Raw genomic sequence first — 19982 nt, forward strand, 5'->3', positions numbered from 1 at the left:
AAAAGTTTCCAGAAGAGGTAGCAGGGGCAGCACATGTTGTCCGTAACTTTAATGAACAGGTCCATAAATCATGTCACTTTGGCAACAGGTGAAGGGGTGTTGGGTAGATGGGGTGGGTGAAGAGGGGAAGGGTGACCCAGAAAGGAAGACAGAACTAACATTGGAGAGGAGTGAATTTTCTGCTTTGCTATTTAGTAAATGACTTCATTTCAGCTTCAGTAACTAAAGTCTGACAAAGTATGAAGTGCCAGTAAAAGGATCTTTCTGTTGAATAGAATTTCAGATTGGGCCATGCTTACTTACTGTCTGTGCTTCGGCAGAAAAAAACACTACTTGATTTTGTTCCGAGGAGATTGAGATATTTCTTCTGAGTGTATAATAATAATATGAGACTTGGTAATGTTCAGGACAGAATCTAAAATTCAAATACATGATCTGGAGTGGATTTTTACAACCCCCTTACCAACCTACTCATCGCCCATACAGAGCTGAGTAGTCTTTAAAAAAGCTTATGGTTTTGTTTTTTGGGTTTTTTTCTCTCTATTTCCTGGGAGTTGGTGCATTAGCAACTGTCAAGGAATTGATGAGCCTTCAGGTCTACTAATTCATTCCTTGGAAGTTAGATGAATGTGCGCTCATTCTATGAGATGCAATTTGAAGTTTCTGCTGCAGTCTTGCCATTTAAAAAATACTGTTCCTTGCCTTTTTTGCCTCTGGGAAATCTGTCCAAGTAACTGGATTTATGTCTTTTAACTCAGGGCTTGTTGTTCAGTATTCAAATGACAACGGCATACTCTGGCATTTGCTTCGAGAGTTGGACTTCATGTCATTTCTGGAACCACAGATCATTTCCATTGACCTGCCACGGGAGGCGAAGACCTCCGCTACAGCTTTTCGATGGTGGCAACCCCAACACGGCAAGTTACTACTCACCCCACCCTTCCTGGTAGCATTGAGAGCACACAGTTAAAGCTGCATTGTGCTATATGCTTCTTAATTTGCGCTCAGTTTCTAGACAATATGATTTAAAATCACAATCATAAAGGTATTCATATTGCTCTGTAATAAACCTTCTCTAAGTGCCTTTATTCATCTGATTGCAGGCAAGCATTCAGCCCAGTGGGCCTTGGATGATGTCCTTATAGGAATGAATGACAGCTCTCAAACTGGGTTTCAGGACAAATTTGATGGCTCCATAGATTTGCAAGCCAGCTGGTACCGAATACAAGGAGGTCAAGTCGGCATTGACTGTCTCTCTATGGATACTGCTCTGATATTCACTGAAAACATAGGTATATATTTTCACCAGATAAGGGGAGAATATTTAATTAACTAGAGGACTAAATGAACTAAAACCCAAGAGGAGCGTGTCTAATGCAAAACTGTGTACATAACTGCCTGTGCTGGGGGAGACCCTTGGGGACAAAAGGAGTTGGATTGACCTCTACTACAACTCAGTGCATTCAATGGCAGCCTGCGTTAGAACTGTCCTTCACGTGTGATCTAAGGTTTCTTGAAAGCAGAGCAAAACATCTCTATCTGAAGACATTCCCATGTTTCATAATTTGCAGAATTGCAGATGTAAGACTCTTCAAGGTGGTAACGCTTTTCAAATTAGCAGCCTGCCATATGTCCAAGTCTAGGCTAACCCAAATAACAACAGTTAATTGGGAGATAAAAAGTCACTTCAGATAAGACATGGTTTTCATTTGCTATTGAAAGTGTTCATTACAAGCACAGATGCCAAATAAGCAAAGAGAGAACAATTATGTGCTACCATTAAACTCTTCCTTTTTTGTAGGAAAACCTCGTTATGCTGAGACCTGGGACTTCCACGTGTCAGCATCGACCTTCTTGCAGTTTGAAATGAGCATGGGGTGTAGCAAGCCCTTCAGCGACGCCCACAGTGTGCAGCTCCAGTATTCTCTAAACAATGGCAGGGACTGGCATCTCGTCACTGAAGAGTGTGTTCCTCCAACCATTGGCTGTCTGCACTACACAGAAAGTTCCGTTTACACCTCAGAAAGATTCCAGAACTGGAAGCGAATCACTGTCTACCTTCCCCTCGCCACCATGTGAGAATTGTTGTTTGGCTTCATGTCAGAACTTTAGATTCCTGTCACCTAATTTGAAAATAATTGCAATTCTACTTGGCAATTCTATTACTCTCTCATGATAATTATGCGTGGGGTATGCCAGGGGAGGAAAAACAAGTAAAGGTACAAGGTGCTATGGGTTGAGATTTTTTTTTTTTTTAAATGTAGTGAATGAGTTCCAAAAGTTTTACAGGTCTCAACTTTTCCTTGGGAACATGAAGCCTGCCCACCAGATTGACTTGTAAAAATGGGTTCTGTGCTGCTGTAAAAATAAGTATCTACCCAATAGCCCCAGAGTGATACTTGTTCACGTCAAGCAGTATGTAAAGTCACATACATATGGAAGAGTACCCTTAGTTTCTTTATTTTCATTCTCAATACCACAGTAGGAATAAAAAATTGGTTCCTTTGGAACACTCTTATTGTTTTTTATCTTTCTTCCCCTCCCTGGCATATTTCAGATCACTGTCAGGAGTTGTATGAGGGCTGACAGCAGGCTTCCACTTTGGGGGTTTAGGCATTTGGGTGATTTGGGGATCTTTCTAGGAACCAGTGTGCACTGTGGCGGCTGGTTAGAGATTGTGCCATCCTGGGACTGCTTCCCTTGGATTCCTGCCTCTCCCCGCCACTACTACATTCTGAATGACAGGCAAGTTGGCCTCTGCAGGCTGCATTTGCCAGCTTCCTGCATCGGCTGGCTTCCTGATAGATGTAATGGCAGACACTGGCAGGATAATCAGAGCAGAAAGAGAGATAAACCAGGACATTCCTCCCCCTTCCCTTTCTGTGTCAAGTGCATCTTGGCCAACTTCAGTGGCTCCAGCTCCCTGAAGATAGCCCTCCATGTAACCCTGGCCTCTGGGCACCAGCAACTATGTCTGCTCCCTCTGCCCCTCCAGCTTGGACTGGTAGTGGCCTCCTGACTTTGCTCAACTCTGGTTTCCTCACCCACCCCTGTTGGCTTCTCAGCTCTGTCACTAACTATGCCTCCAGTTCCCTGTGTTAAATTCTCTCTATATCAAATACTTACAGTGGTTTCCATTTAGCTGATTCAATTCTGATTCAGAGATGCACAACCAAGTGGCAGGAAAAAAATTCGGGAAACCAAAGAATTTCATTGTTTAACCTAAAATGGTTTCCTCTGGATCCTCAGAGCTTTAACAAGTGCTTACCTGTAACTCATTTATTCACTTTATTTTTATTCCACAAACATTTATTGAATATCTGTTATGTTTTAGAACACTGATACAGAATGAATAAGCTGACGCCAGGATCCAAATATATTATTTAGGATAACATATATCTAAGCAGTTGTTTATGATATAAAATGGTGACCATGATAATAGGGATTTTATTGAAACACAGTGGGGTACTACCTAAGTGAGTTTTGGGGGAGTTGAGAGAGATTCCTGGAGGAGCCAGTGTGTGAACTGAATAAGCAAGTAGAGCTTGTCCAGGTGAAAAGGGTTCGTGGAAAGCCATTTATGCTTTGTAAGCCAAAACAAAATCCCAAAGACCAGAAAAAGCTTGAGCTGATGGGGAAATTCAAGGATTCGGTATTGCTGGAGTATAATTATGAGGCAAGAAACAGGGAAAGATAAGACAAGGGAAGAGGTCAGATGATGAAGGGGCCACGTATATGGGCCTAAGCCAGTTGGCCTTGACATTGTTCAAGCCACCATGCTGGCAGCCATGTTGCATTGAGGGAGTACTTGTGTAGGGGAAACAATAGCCCTTAAAACGTTACTATTGAAATCGTTCTTCAAGTAGACTGTGTTCCCCATTCCAAATAACTAACAAAATTCTGTGCGATCTGTTCCTAAATGAGGGTCTGTGACTGCTGTTTGTTAAAGCTGCATATCTTTCTAGATAAGGTGATCTTCTGACAGTCTATTCCAAGTTGCGTATTGCAAATATAAAAGAAAATACGGGAACGCCTCACATCATTGTCACCTTCAACTTTAGGGATCTAGAACCCCAGGCACCAAAATGGAGGCAGAACATCCACAGGGCTTCCATTTTAGTGTCTCAGAAACCGTTTAGGGACAGTAGAACAGGGACCTCAAGGCAAGAACTTTATGAGATTCCAACTTTTCTCATGTGTATCATCTTTCATCTCTTTTCCCATCCTGAACGACAGTAAATGCCTGAAAGCAAAAATCAAAATCGGACACGCCGTTCGACCACAGAATAAATCGATAGTTTGAAATAACTTTCCCGTCCCAGGTGCATTCAGAGACACTTGCATGGAAGAAAGGGTGAAATATTTAAAAAACACGTTTTCTTCTACTCTCTTGCTGGTGGGTTCAGCAGGCAAGGGCACCCAGTACTTGGTATGAGAAGGGAGTATTTCGAAGTAAAGGAAATTGGAATGGGGAGGAGGGCTCTTCAAAGTGAAAGGAGAGTTAAAATAAATGTTCTCCTACTGTCAGGGTTGCTTGTCGAACCAAGTGTGTTTTCTTTGGTTAGATCTCCCAGGACCCGGTTCAGGTGGATTCAGTCCAACTACACCATGGGGGCGGACTCCTGGGCTATTGACAATGTTGTGCTGGCTTCAGGGTGCCCCTGGATGTGCTCAGGAAGAGGGATTTGCGATGCTGGACGCTGTGTGTAAGTCGATAAAACTGGCACTTTCTTTCTTTACCCTGCAAAAATAAAAATGGCTTTTGAACTCATGACAAAGAATGCCTTTCCACCACTCCTTTTTTTTCTTAGGTGTGACCGGGGCTTTGGGGGAGCCTACTGTGTGCCCATGGTCCCCCTGCCCTCAATTCTTAAGGATGATTTCAACGGAAACCTACATCCCGACCTTTGGCCTGAAGTGTATGGTGCGGAGAGGGGGAATCTGAATGGCGAAACCATCAAATCTGGAACATCACTCATCTTTAAAGGGGTTAGATAAGATTCTGCTCCTCTACACTGCTACCAGAATTCCTTCCTCACACACTGCTCCACACAAATGCGTTCCTGAATCTTCTCAGATGATGCATAATTTTATACCTAGCTGTTGTCTTCTAGCCCGGACCATGTTTCCTCCTCTGTTCAGCACAATCATTCTTTAGGATTAATTAGGCATAAAATCTTTCCTCTACTTTGATAATCAGACCTCTGTTACTTTCTGCTGGAATTATACACACACACACACACACACACACACACAAATTATGCATATGCAGTTTCTAGAATCTTGACTTCTAGAATGTAGCAGTTTATGTGGTATTGAATATATAACTTGCAGAATTGTAGAAACTGATTTTATAAAAGGTCTTTGCCATTTCCTTTCTTTTTCGCCCTTTTCCTCCTGTTAATGGAGCCCTTTCATGACTTCAAGAAAGCCAAACTTGTGAGTCAAGTGACCTAGCATTCTCGGACACTGTTAGTATGTTTTTGTATTTCAACCTAGATGTCTGGTGAGAGAGACGTTAAGCAATTATGTGAAGCACTGTGCCGGTTGGCACATCTTCCTGTGTGAATATATGCTTTATTGCATCTCCCAGCATGGGGAAATCAGCTGATCTAGATGTGCAAATGAAATCTTTAACAATAATCTGCATGGGTTTCTGTACAACCCTAATGATGAACACCTAATACTTAGAAAATTGGACACTCTGGAACTTTTTCAATTATAGCTGTTAGATACTGCTTATCACCCTTGTTTGAATCCCGAACTCTTTTCAAGCTTGGATGAGAGAGAAAAAACCCTTAGGGGTTTGAGAGATTTATAAGTCCCTAAGAGCTATGAGAGGCCAAAGAAATGGAGGTGGGACCCTTCAGGATGGAAACTACTGTTTTTTCTGTGTGTGTGTGTGTGTGTGTGTGTGTGTGCGCGCATGTTTGTGTGTTTTCAGTCTTGTCTGAGGCATTAGCTCTCATGACCACTGGCTCATTTCCCATCTGTTGTTTGCAACAGGGACAAGACCAAAAAAGTGGAAGCCCTGAGACTTTTCATGATTTAAATATCTTTACCTGATAAATTTTTAAGTAATGGAATTAACCTGGTCCCTAGATCCTATAAAGGAGGAAGACACACGGTGTTTTCTATTTTCCCTTTAGCCATCCAAATGCAAAAGCAGCCAAGCATTATACGTGTTAGACATATTATCTATCAGCCCTGCAAGATGGAGAGAGGGCTCAGCATGTGCCATTCAGTAGCCTGCAGTTTGACCTAGAAAGGCATTCTTTCGTAAAAAAGGAAATGATAGTCCCTCTTTAATGTTTATAGATTCAGGAGCACTATCAGCTATTCAAATAGCTTGTTGGATACCAAAGAACTCCCACATTTAGCCCAAATGGATTAATGAATCTAGAAAAAGGATGAGAAAAGAAACCTATCTATGGGAGCTAGAATATACACAGGAGCAGGGCCTACAAGTTCCATCATGTAATTAATATCAAGGGCCGAACTATAAGCTGATACTGCAAACGTGAAACATACTTTCATGTAGGTCATGCCCACTTTCTACACAGTCTTTCCTACAAGATGCAACGTGAAATGGTCATTTTATGGCTGATCTATATTTGCCCACGGGAACCACTTTATCCTTAAATTCCATAATCAAGGGGGCAGAGTCATCATATTCTTCTAACTTACTGTTAGTAAGGGATCTTTATTAGCTGGATCTATTAACTACCCACCTCAGAGCTTTTTCATGGCAAGTTGAAGAAGTCACCATTCCTCATAACCTCCACCTCTACATGGCACCAAGCTGTAGGACCCTTCAAGGCTTTGTGCTTATCAGAGTATGAGGGAGGGAGGAGAGACAGTGAGACATGAAGAATAGGCATTGATTAGATGCCACAGACTGATCAGGGCAGTGAGTTATTAGGATAAAAGAAAAACAAAGATTGGGAATAGAAGGATTTTCAAATGCAACCTTCAATCCTAGAAGCTTGAATCTATGCGTTATAAAGTTCAGGGATACGTATGCGTGCGGTTACTTTTTCATTACAGTATTAAATCATTCTCAAATTCTAAATTTAGCATTATCTGGCTTTCTTCTCCCCACAGCCAAAGATGATTTAATAAACCAAACACTGGTGTCCCGTAAAGGGTGGAAGATAAGTTTCATAGTCTGACATATCTGGATTTGAATTCTACCACTACTGCTTTTAAACTGTACAATCTTGAGCAAGTTACTTTCTCCGAGTACCAGTTTCCTTCTGTGCATCAGAAAGATAATAATTTCTTGCCCTTACAAGTTTATGTGTTTTAAAGAAGTGTCTATTTTAGAACCCAGCATGTTATAGACATTCAGTAATATGGTTGCCATGACAAAATTAGTTCTATTTAAAATTTTTCAGTTGTTGAGCATTGTGCTTTCTAGTAAATATTAAGAAAAAGAGGAAGAGTTTACTTTCTCTAGCTAAAATTGCATTGGGTGTTTGTTAGTTGATAATTAAGAAATCCAGTGTCCATTCAGTATCACATAGCCCTATGTCGCCAAAGAGTCACTTCATTCAGAAGTCATAGCTAAGTAAGAAACTAAATAGTAATGCCTATTTGTACCTTAGGACATGTGCATAGAGAAATTCTATTTTCCTGGCTGTCACTGCAGTGCTTTAAACACACGGAGAAAACAAGCTACGGAGCTGTCAATCCCAGGCAACCAGAAATAGTTAATTAGCAGAAAAAATTACCAAAGCTAATGTGATCGCTTTCTTTCTTCTTTGGCTTCTCTGCATGAACAGTTACAGCCGAAGCATGGGGACTTGCTTAGTTATGCCTTATTTAACTTGACCAACTGGAGGGTGTTGTGTCAGCCTGAATGAGAGCCTCCCAGGGCTGTCAGCATGCACAAAGGAGTAGTAAGTTCCTGAGACTCCTTGGAACACTGTAAAAGTTACCTATTAATTCCCAACTTCCAGCAGGCTCACTTGGCAGAGAATTTCCGTCTGATTCCTCATTACTCCTCTCATGGCATGCTGTGGTCAAAGGAGGCAACTTTTTTAAAAAGGCCTGTAGTTATATAATGCTATCATTTTTGCACTGCTTTTCATAAAAGTCACAGCAAAGCGTGGTTTAGAGTTGAGACAATGAAATTGTGTTATGCAATCATAGGACATGAGAGCCTCAAGAAAGGGAAAATCATCAATTTTTCCTTTTGAACTGGACCAAACATTGCTTCTTGATCATTACTTATATGTATCTATTACTTAGTTAATACAAGTTAAGTGTTTAAAAGTCAAAGGAAAATAATTTTGCAGATGAAATAAAGTTGCTTAACGTATATGTTGTTGTTTTCAGGAAGGACTGAGGATGTTTATTTCAAGAGATCTCGACTGTACCAATACTATGTATGTCCAGTTTTCACTTAGATTTATAGCAAAAGGTAAGCTATTTCTATGGGTAGAATTCATTATTTCCCTTCAGAAGAACTCCCTCTTACCTTGCACAATTACTCCCCCACAAAGAAAAAATGGATTTGAGGCCCATAGATTCTCTTACATGGAAGAACTAACAAACTTGAGTAAATAAACATTCACAAATGTGCTTCTATAATCTAAGTTCGTCTTAATATAAGGGTAAGGTAACTACTGATTTTGCAATAATTTCATATAGGTGTAGTAAGTAATCATGCTAGTTCTACGGTAAATTTATCATCATGTCCCCGAGTCTTTTTTCCACCACCACTTCCTAGGTGTAAGAATTTTATGTTTTAAAATTTTAACTTATGGAAATTTTGGATTTTCTTTGACAGATGTGAACCCAAAAGAGACAGCTCTTTGCCACTATCACCTTTCATATTAACTAAACCATTTTCTCGACAAATATTGCCATTTGGATATGATAAACTTTCAAGTTGATTTTTGCTTGTATCCTAAGATTTAAACGTTTGACCTTTTGTAAAATTGCGATGCCTGTAGAATCAAAATTTTCTGATGTAATATTTCCTAACTGAAATATAGAAAGATATGTGTTCATATCTGAGAAAGAGAGAGATACTGTCATGTGAAAATCTATGATCTGGTGTGCATTTTGAGGTACATTCATACAGAAAGCCCCACCTGTCATAGCTTTAAGCTGCCTCCCAAGCATTTGGACTATAAAGCCTCTATGCAAATACAGGTCAGCTTATGCATCAATGCCCGAAGAATAGTCTCTTAGAACATACCACTTCCCCATTTTTATCACAATATGTTTTATGCCTGTGGTATCTTCTTTTTAGGTACCCCAGAGAGGTCTCACTCTATTCTATTACAATTCTCCATCAATGGGGGAATCACTTGGCTCCTAATGGATGAATTTTACTTCCCTCAAACAACAAACATACTTTTCATTAATGTCCCCTTGCCATATACTGCCCAAACCAACGCTACAAGATTCAGACTCTGGCAGCCTTATAATAATGGTAAGAATGCCCATGTTCTCCTATGATCAAAACTGACTGTGACCTTTTAACATGTGTTTCTAAGATGTGGAGGGAGTGTTTGTCAACTGAGTGGTTTAATTGTCCATAACACACATTTTGCATGCTTCCTTTTTGAGGTGTCTCAATGAATATTTAACTTTATATATCTTTATCACCTCTTTGTACTTGACTCATAAGTTCTCTTGCTAATGTAAATATAGCAAAAGCCTCTTACAGAGCTAAGGTTTTTAAAAAATAATTCAGCATTATCATTAGCCACTCATCAACTATAACTACATTCTTGCTAAATTCATCTAGGAATACATAGTTCTTCTGAATGTGGCATTTCAGTAGTGAGATAGAACAACATTGTAGCAAAATACCATGACAAAAACAGAGGGACTTACACCAAGCAGATAGTGGCTTAGATAAAATATTCTTATCACATACACTCGCTTCCGTGATAAGTTAAAGCGAATGTATAATTTAATAGCATTTTCAAATGGTTACAGAAAATGATTTTACAAATTTGTAATGTTTTATTGCTTCCAATATTTCTATTAACTGCTGATTATAAAGGACCAGACTCTACCAAATCATGCATTTAATGGCCTGAGTAAGCATGGAGATATCACATTAAGCAGATTCTTTGTAGAGGTAACACAGAAATGGATAAGAAAACTGTACTGCTGTCTCTAAAATTTAACCTGAATATTTACTTTATAACTCATAAACCAAAGAAAAATGTAACTTATTATGAACAGTGAAAATAATCTTTTAAAATCACCAAATAAAAGTGGAAAGAAAGAAAGAAAGAAAGAAAGAAAGAAAGAAAGAAAGGGAAAGAAAGAAAGGGAAAGAAAGAAAGAAAGAAAGAAAGAAAGAAAGAAAGAAAGAAAGAAAAGAAAAGAAAAAGAAAAAAATGTGGGAGTTTCACAGTCCAAAGGATCATTGTCTTCACGGTACGATTAAAATGCTTACCTGATTATTATTTTTATTTTTTAAATTTATTTTCAAGTTAGTTAACATACAGTGTAGTCTTGGCTTCAGGAATAGAACCCAGTGATTCATCTCTTAAGTGTGACACCCACTGCTCATCCTGAAAAGTGCCTTCCTTAATGCTTGCCACCCATTTAAGCCACCCCCCCCCAACCTGCCCCTCTAGCAACCTTCAGTTTGTTCTCTGTATTTAAGTCTCTCATTACCTGATTTTTCTTCACTGTTTTCACCAAATGCTTCCAAAACAAGAAAAGAGAAGACTACTTGAATTAGAACAGTGATAGATTTAGAGAGACGCATGTGACTTCATTTAAAACTACAGGCTCCTATTTCTAGATTCTTTGTTTTTATGGATTTTTAAACTTTTTCTTTATTTTTGAGAGACAGAGGGAGACAGAGCATGAGCCAGGGAAGGACAGAGAGAGGGGGGGACACAGAATCTGAAGCAGGCTCCAGGCTCTGAGCTGTCGGCAGAGAGCCCAATGCCAGGCTCAAACTCATGAACTGTGAGATCATGACCTGAGCCGAAATCGGACACTTAATTCACTGAGCCACCAAGGTGCCCCTCTAGATGCTTTTATTTTATTTTATTTTATTTTATTTTATTTTATTTTATTTTATTTTATTTTTAAGAACTGTAGTAAAAGTAAAAATCAGTGAGGAAGCAACCTTGGGGAATCCTGATGTTTCTGGTTGGCATGGTCTTATCTCCTTGTTTCCTTCAGTCCAAACAGTGCTTTGCAAAAGCAGCCTGGGTTTGCCCTTCTTATCTACTCAGTAATATCTTTAAACACCCAGCCTATGCTGCTGAATCAAATTCTGTGACAGCCTAAGTAGTGATTTTACTGGTTTTCTGTACATTCCCATGTCGCTTCAAATAAACATAAAACTTTTGAAAAGTGTTAAGAAAAAAAATGTATATAACACAGGGTATTTTCTTCTTTGTAGTTTTTTTTTTTTTTTTTTAATTTTTATTTGAGAGAGAGCGCACGGGAGAGGGTTGGAAGGAGAGAGGGAATCTCAAGCAGGCTCTACGCTCTGCAGTGCAGAGCCCAACATGGGGCTCGATCCCACAACTCTGGGATCATGACCTGAGCCAAAATCAAGAGGCAGACAATCAACCAGCTGAGCCACATAGGCGCCCCTCTTCTGTGTAGTTTTTAACAATTAAATAAAATTATGCATTAGGCCAATGTTTTAGTGACCACAGTCCTTTGACCTGACCAAAGCATGATGCTAAGTCATGGGTTGACTCTAAAAGCTCATTAGTTGGGGCACTTGAGTGGCTCAGTCAGTTGAGCGACCAACTTTGGCTCAGGTCATGATCTCACAGTTCATGAGTTTGAGCCCCACATCGGGCTCACTGCTGTCAGAGCAGAGCCTACTTGGGATTCTCTCTCTCTGCCTCTCTCTGCCCCTCCCCTGTTGGCACTCTCTATCTCAGAAATAAGTAAACATTTAAAAAATTAAATAAATAAATAAAATAAAAGATCATGAGTTTCTCCTTGGATAGACTAGTGTACCTCAGTTTACAATCCACAGGCTTGATCGCCCGTCTTCACAGATTTAGATATCTTACAGATTCCACTAAACCGTGAAAACATAATTCAAATCCCATTCTTGGGGGTTGGGCGGGGGGGTCGTTAGCACCACTGTAACTGGAAGGCAACGCACTTTCACAAACTGTTTGTCTCAGCTTCCTGAAATCAGTGAGGCTGTTCCATGCTATGTCAATTTAATATGATTGAAAACTTAATTTTTTCTCCTACTTGAACCACTGTAGATACACTGTTATATAGTTTCTGTTTCTTTTTCTGGAAGGCCTATATCTAACCTGTTGTCACTGATTGCCTTCTTTACTTTCTTCCCTTGAGCAAAAATATGTCTCTGATTTGTACCATTGGAAAACCTTTTTTTAACCCAAAAATGCCTTAGGTAAAAAAGAAGAAATCTGGATTGTTGACGACTTCATTATTGATGGGAATAATCTAAACAACCCTCTGATGCTTCTGGATACATTTGACTTTGGACCCAGAGAAGACAATTGGTTTTTCTATCCCGGTGGTAACATTGGTCTTTATTGCCCATATTCTTCAAAAGGAGCACCGTAAGTCTTTAATTGAGATGCTAAAAATAAAACCACTGCTGTACACAAATCATGATGAACTTTTGCCCTAATGGATTTCTGGTTGTTTTCTTATATAACAGTGAGGAAGATTCAGCTATGGTATTTGTTTCAAATGAAGTTGGTGAGCATTCCATTACCACTCGTGACCTGGATGTGAATGAGAACACCATCATCCAGTTTGAGGTACTTGACTCTGTTCTATCAGAAATGCTTTCAGTTGTATCTTGAACAAAAGCCAGGAAAGTGAAGGAAAATCTCAGATAATTTCATGCATTATAACTTCCCATTTTTGTGCAAGGACCAAAAATGGTTTTACATCACAATTCATTTTTATTAGCAGAACCAATTGTCCTACTAAGGCTTACTTCTGAATTTTTGTCCTTTATGTATTACATAGTCTCCCACCTACTACAATGGGAAGTTGTTGAAATAAATTATTTTAAACATTTTAAAAATGAAAAGAGCCATGCTAATCTTGTGTTATTGTTTTCACGGTTTTTATGCGTTTAAGACCCAGTCAACATAATGACCATTATACCCTGCCAGCACATTTCTATCATGTGTATCATGGTGCCGTGAATTTTAACACCACACTATTTTTATAATTTTTGTGTATTTCATTAATATTCATGTACCCCTTATAATTTTGAGGAGAGCAAATTAATAATGTATAAAAGAAAACTTTTATGTGTTTTGAAGACTTAGATAAAATCAGCAGAAGCAAGGGTGTGCTGTGCCAGCATTCAATATCATTAACTTTCAGAGGTGCTTGTTTCATAGCTGAGGTCTATATCAACCTTTGGGAAGGCATAAAATAGTGCCTAATTGCATCAACAAAATTGTGAATATTTGTTTTATTTTTTATTTTTTTTCATATGGGTCTTTAAATTTTTTTATATTTTTAATTTTATTTTTTATTTTTTTAAATTTACATCCAAATTAGCATATAGTGCACCAATGATTTCAGGAGTAGATTCCTTAGTGCCTCTTACCCCTTTAGTCCATCCCCCCTCCCACAGCCCCTCCAGTAACCCTCAGTTTGCTCTCCATATGTATGAGTCTCTTCTGTTTTGTCCCCCTCCCTGTTTTTATATTATTTTTGTTTCCCTTCCCTTATGTTCATCTGTTTTGCCTCTTAAAGTCCTCATATGAGTGAAGTCATATGATTTTTGTCTTTCTCTGACTGACTCATTTCACTTAGCATAATACCCTCCAGTTCCATCCACATAGTTGCAAATGGCCAGATTCATTCTTTTTGATTGCTGAGTAATACTCCATTGTATATATATACCACATCTTCTTTATCCATTCATCCATCGATGGACATTGGGGCTCTTTCCATACTTTGGCTATTGTTGATAGTGCTACTATAAACATGGGGGTGCATGTGTCCCTTCGAAACAGCACAGCTGTATCCCATAGATAAATGCCTAGTAGTGCAATCGCTGGGTCGTAGGGTAGTTCTATGTTTAGTTTTTGAGGAAACTCCATACTGTTTTCCAGAGTGGCTGCACTAGCTTGCATTCCCATTGAATATTTGTTTTAGATTAACTATCTGTAGCCTCTAAATTAGACTTCTCTTTTGCCTCTCAAAAGTTCAGAGACCAAATGATGCCTTCGTGGAGAAATTATTCTGTATCTATTTTAAACTTTGTTTTATTTTCTAATGCTATTTTAAGTTACTTAAATAACTATTATATTTTCTAAATTGATGCTTAAATGTTAATAAAAAGTAGTGCCTGCGGCCCTGTTCTGTTATCAAAAGGATCTAGGTAGAAACAAATGCCTGTAGTTGAAAAGTTTATCAAATGTTGATAGTTTACTCATCAAAAGGCACAAGGAGTAAGTTCAACAACAAAAATTATAAATATATCCAGTTGCTACAACAGCAAGAAAATATTAATCTCAATTGCAAGAGGGGAAAATTTCATAGAAAGAATTATATGCATTTATTTAATTAAGTTTTAGTTTATTTACTTGAAAGCATGGAAAAAAAGAATGAAGTGGTTATTTACCTAATGATTAAGAGGATCTTTCTGAGAAACACTCTCCCTGTGCCAGGGAAATGGTGACAGTAATTATATTTTGTTTTGTTTTAATATTGAATACATATTAAAGTTTCTTCACATGCAAAACTTGGGGGGCTATTTGTAAGGTGTCACAAGAAGGAAAACAAGCTCTTCCAGGTCTCCTGGATGGCTCAGTTGGTTGAGCGTCCGACTTCAGCTCGGGTCATGATCTCGCAGTTTGTGAGTTCAAGCCCCACGTCAGGCTCTGTGCTGACAGCGCAGAGCCTGGAGCCTGCTTCGGATTCTGTGTCTCCCTCTCTCTCTGCCCGTCCCCTGCTCATGCTCTGTCTCTCTCTGTCAAAAATAAATAAACATTAAAAAAAAAATTTTTTTTTAAAAAGAAGCTCTTCCTATTTAGCAGACTGAAAAAAAAATAAACAAACAGCTAGTGGTTAGAAATAAGGAAATGGTCTTTTCATTATGACTTGCTTGGCTTGGCTATGAAAGTAGGCCAGAGGTAAAATTTGGACTCTTTGCCAGACTCTGCCTTCCCCACTTCCTAGCTTTTTATAAAATGAGGGAAAATAAAATTTTTATGAGGTCCTTTGAGGTTCTTTATGAAAAAATTATTATTTGAACGTAATATATGATATTACTCAGTTAGGCAAAACAGAATTTTAGAATGTTAAATATTTCAGCAAGACAGTTCCCAGGAAAATGGACTCTCGAGAAAATAATGAAGTGGTGAATCATTTCAAGGCTTGTTGCTCCGAAGTAACTTGTATGATTTTTTTCCTTCTTCCCCAAGATCAATGTTGGCTGCTCCACTGATAGCTCATCTGCTGATCCGGTCAGACTGGAATTTTCAAGGGACTTTGGGGCGACCTGGCACCTGCTACTCCCCCTGTGCTACCACAGCAGCAGCCACGTCAGCTCCCTGTGCTCCACCGAGCACCACCCGAGCAGCACCTACTACGCGGGGACCACCCAGGGCTGGAGGAGGGAGGTCGTGCACTTCGGGAAGCTGCACCTTTGTGGGTGAGGACACTGCACTTTTCTCATTGGGCGGTTTTCTCGCTGATGTCATCCTTGACTTGCCACTTCATCAGGGGCATCTTCCAGCTTACGTTTCTTCCTCATTCTCCGCTTCAGCAGATCACTGGATGTTCAAAACATAGGACACTGAGCTGACACTACTCACTTATAGTTTGAGGATAGATTTAAAAGAGCGCTCCATGGAGCGCCTGGGTGGCTCAGTCGGTTAAGCGGCCGACTTCGGCTCAGGTCACGATCTCGCGGTCCGTGAGTTCGAGCCCCGCGTCGGGCTCTGTGCTGACAGCTCAGAGCCTGGAGCCTGTTTCAGATTCTGTGTCTCCCTCTCTCTCTGCCCCTCCCCTGTTCATGCTCTGTCTCTCTCTGTCTCAAAAATAAATAAACGTTAAAAAAAAAAAAAAAAAAAGAGCGCTCCATGGACTCCACCCTGTAGTGGTTTGTATCCCCATGGGTCTTTATTAGATCACTTAAGCAACAGAAATACGATTCTCTCCTAATGTAATTCTCCCCCCTCCTGCCCCACCTCCCAATATAAATGCAGTTAGAATTTTATGACTTTCAGGACGCCAGTATGGCTCAGTCAGTTAAGCGTCTGACTTCAACTCAGGTCATCATTTCACAGTTCATGAGCTCAAGCCCCGCATCAGGCTCTGTGCCAACAGCTGAGCCTGCTTTGGATTCTGTGTCTCCCTCTCTTTGTGCCCATGCCCAGCTTGTGCTCTGTCTCTCTCTGTCTCTCTCTCTCAAATTTTAATAAACGTTTAAAAAAAAAGAATTTTATGACTTTCAGACATCTACCTGTGTCCCTTGTGTAGGGAAAGGGCACAGCTGGAGGATGGAACCCCACAGAAAATCTAGATGTCTCATTAAAAAAAAAATTGCTCCACTCTCTCCCCCACCCCCCGCCCCAGGCATTTCTGCTTTTTCAACCTCTCTCAGCATTCTTGTTACATATATTTGACTCTTCTGTTGAAAGCTATTTGGAGATAAAGGACTTCAATTCTAATAGAAATGAAATGAAAAGTATGGTTCAAAATATAAAACTAATAATACAAGTGAACAAAGAGAGGAAGTCAACAAAGCAGGCTGCCTCAGAATTTGTCTTTTCTCTCAGAAGAAAGAACTCATTCTTTCAGGGGATGTCAAGAAAAGAAGAAAGTACTAATATACTTTCAAGATGGAAATAGATTTACATTCCCAATGTGAAACTCAGTGTAATTAGAAGGCTTGGGTCTTCAAGCAAAACTACTAATACCTAGTACTTTTCCAAAAGGGTGAAAGTGAATTTTCACATGTCTGCATTCTCTTTGAACATAAATCCATTTGCTTCTCATCATATCATCAGCATAATTTTTATAATTTGACTGCTAAGGACTTGAATATTTTGTGCTTTCAAGTACATCATTTGGTAATTCTTGCTATTACACCAGGATATTATCCCAATGGAAAATCCCAACTGTTAAAAAAAAAAAAAAAAAAAAGCATTACTAAGCAAAATGTCCTCAAGAAGATAGGGCTAACAGTTCAGCCAGCACAACCAGAAAGCTGCCATCGTGGACGGTGGGAGGATTGTGTGTAGAAGAATAGGGCAGGGAGAAATAGCTCAGGAAAAACTTTTCAGCCAAAATCGGTTGTATTATTTAAGATTATATGTTGCAGGAAATATAAAGAGGCTTACCAAAAAGTAGAAGAGCTTACTGGAAGCATACTGGGGAGGTTGCATGGACCCCACCTAGAAAGTGTGAGGACCTCAGCAAAAGGAGTGTGTGACCCCCATTTTTATCATGCTGACTTTACTCTCACTCAGCAAATCATAGTTCTCATGTGCTGGAACTCTTAATTCCATATTTCTGGAAAAGAAAATCTGAGTCACTCATCTACAGCCAGAACCCTAAGCAATGAACAGAAGCCTAGCTGTCAAAACTCCATGTAGTTAGCATAGGCAGGGAAAAGGCCTACTGGCCAATCACACAGACACCTATGACCAAAACCTTAACCATTATGGTATTGTTGACAACCCCAAGCTTTCTCTCTCTCTCTCTCTCTCTTTTTTTTAAGTTCGTTATTTTGAGAGAGAGAGAGCGCACATGTACACAAGTGGAGAAGGGGCAGAGAGAGAAGGAAGAGAGAAAATGCCATGAGAATCTCCTCACTGACAGCATGGAGCCCTATGTGGGGCTCAAACTTACGAACTGTGAGATCATGACCTGAGCCAAAATCAAGAGTTGGACGCTTAACCAACTGAGCCAATCACACACCCCACCAGGCTTTCTCATTAATGGACCTCTAATTTCCTCCTGTTCTCAGCTAAGAATTGGATTAACTAGGAAACAACCCTAAAGATAAGTTGTAGGCTGTGAGCTAAATTTTTTTAACAACTGAGACTTGTTTCAGCAAGTTCCCACATGGAAATAATCCTCTTTAAAGAAGTATGCAGTAAAGTCAAAGGACAGTGCTCCAGTGTCATGGAAATCACCAAACTTACCATTGGTAATGTCCATTGGGCTGTGTTGATGCATAGGGAAATACAATCTGGAAATCTGAGCAAGAGAAATTACAAGGCAATATAATTTGAACAAGAGAAATGTATATATTTTCACCTATTGGTTTGGGGTGTCAGTTTAAAACATACCTCCTCCAATTTTAAAGGTACAGAACTTAGACCATCATGCTATTTGTACTCCGTGCCATTTTTATTTCCATAAAAAAAAAGTATATCTGTTGAAGAGGCATGCCCACTCTCAGAATGGTTTAAACCTACCTTTCAAATTGCCTTCAACCATTTCTTGCAAAGAGAAGATTTTGCCTTAATAGTGTTGTCTAGTCCATGTTTCAGTAAAAGAATTAGCACTCTTCTTAAAACCCACACAGGCATGAATTGCTGGAAGGCAAAAGTTAAATTTTCTCCAACTCAGTGAACCATTCCTTGGTTTGTATTCAACATGGTACATAGTGACAGCACAAGCTAGATGCTAAAATATATATTTATAACCCATATTTAAATGACCACTTTCCGTGCACATTACTAGGCACCAGGTACCCAAAAAGTATATGAAATGTTTTCAGGTGCAGAAATGACCATTTTTGCCTCCACATACAGTCCGTTCACATTTGAAGCATGAAGTATTGAGCTTTCATCGAGTTTTATTCACATCACCTTTGTGTCCTTTTTGTCTAGAGTCTTTTTGTGGTTAAAACTTCCTAATTGCTTTTGCTTTACACACTTTCATAATGAGTCAACCAAAACCCCCGTTTAATGAAAGCACTGTTGTGTGCTTGCAATTTTAAGTTTACGTTTAAAAAACAGGTCCTTTTGAATACCGCTGGCTTGGGAGAACAGACGCTGACATTCATCAGGGAGGGTGGCAGTGAGAAATTTTCAAAATAAGATTTCAGCAGAAGGGAACCACAGTGGAACCAGACCCTTCAGCCCATTTATCATAGTGCTTGCAGTTTCCGTGTCAAGGCAGGTGAACAATAATAAATATCCAACCAAGGTGGTTCATTTGTATTCAGAACATTTGAATAAATAAGAAGTTCAAAAAAATCCATGTAGGCTTTTGTTCAAAGGAAAACTCTAGCCATTTCCCTCAGCTCAGCAGTCTGAAAGTTCAAAGGGTAGAAAGTGCTTCTTGCCAAGACTAAACTCTGACAAGTATTTTAAAATAAAATGTAATTATGAACTGGCATTTTGGGAGCAGCTCCATATAGTGGGAGTCTTGATATAAACAATGAAATTAGGGTTAAAATTATATGTGGGAACTTGACTCCATCTGCTTTACTATCTACTAAACTTTAGAAGCCTTATAAATACTTCTAAAATTGACTTCTAATTTCTGTTTCTCCTTATTTAATTCTGAATTTGGTTTCTATGATAACTGGAAATGGGACAGATTCACAGGGCACAAAAATGAGTGTGTATGCCATGTCTATAGCCATGCCCTCAAAAATAAACCCGTCTTCTTTGAACTGAGTTTTGTGTAAACCCGTCTTCTTTGAACTGAGTTTTGTGTATAATAAAATACTAAACTATTTCTTGACTGCTACCTAAATATGTAGGTTATTTCCAAGAAGCTAACTTATCATCAACAATGTGATAGCACAATTTACTTACAAATAAAAGAGAAAATTATCTTTGATTTAAAAAGAAATTAAGATGGGGCACCTGGGTGGCTCAGTTGGTTGAGCATCTGACTTCAGCTCAGGTCATGATCTCAAGGTTTGTGAGTTCAGGCCCACATTGGGCTTTCTGCGGTCAGCAGAGAGCCTGCTTTGAATCCTCTGTCCCTCTCTCTCTGCCCCTACCCTGTTCATGCTCTCTCTCTCTCTGCTCCTCTGCTCACTCTCT

At 39.4% G+C, this 19982-nt stretch overlaps 1 protein-coding gene across 1 annotated transcript in view; it reads left to right on the forward strand.

Moving 5' to 3' along the window:
• RELN (reelin) overlaps positions 1 to 19982 on the forward strand; it is a 524409-nt gene that overhangs the window by 431931 nt on the left and 72496 nt on the right. The window contains exons 32-41 of the mRNA XM_042964909.1: positions 759 to 917; positions 1104 to 1292; positions 1802 to 2075; positions 4566 to 4706; positions 4812 to 4989; positions 8341 to 8425; positions 9263 to 9445; positions 12380 to 12551; positions 12653 to 12755; positions 15390 to 15619. Coding sequence (XP_042820843.1) covers positions 759 to 917; positions 1104 to 1292; positions 1802 to 2075; positions 4566 to 4706; positions 4812 to 4989; positions 8341 to 8425; positions 9263 to 9445; positions 12380 to 12551; positions 12653 to 12755; positions 15390 to 15619 — 1714 coding nt within the window. The remainder of the gene's footprint in view (positions 1 to 758; positions 918 to 1103; positions 1293 to 1801; positions 2076 to 4565; positions 4707 to 4811; positions 4990 to 8340; positions 8426 to 9262; positions 9446 to 12379; positions 12552 to 12652; positions 12756 to 15389; positions 15620 to 19982) is intronic.

The sequence above is a fragment of the Panthera tigris genome, chromosome A2 (assembly GCF_018350195.1).
Source record: "Panthera tigris isolate Pti1 chromosome A2, P.tigris_Pti1_mat1.1, whole genome shotgun sequence".
Classification (NCBI taxonomy): Eukaryota; Metazoa; Chordata; class Mammalia; order Carnivora; family Felidae; genus Panthera; species Panthera tigris.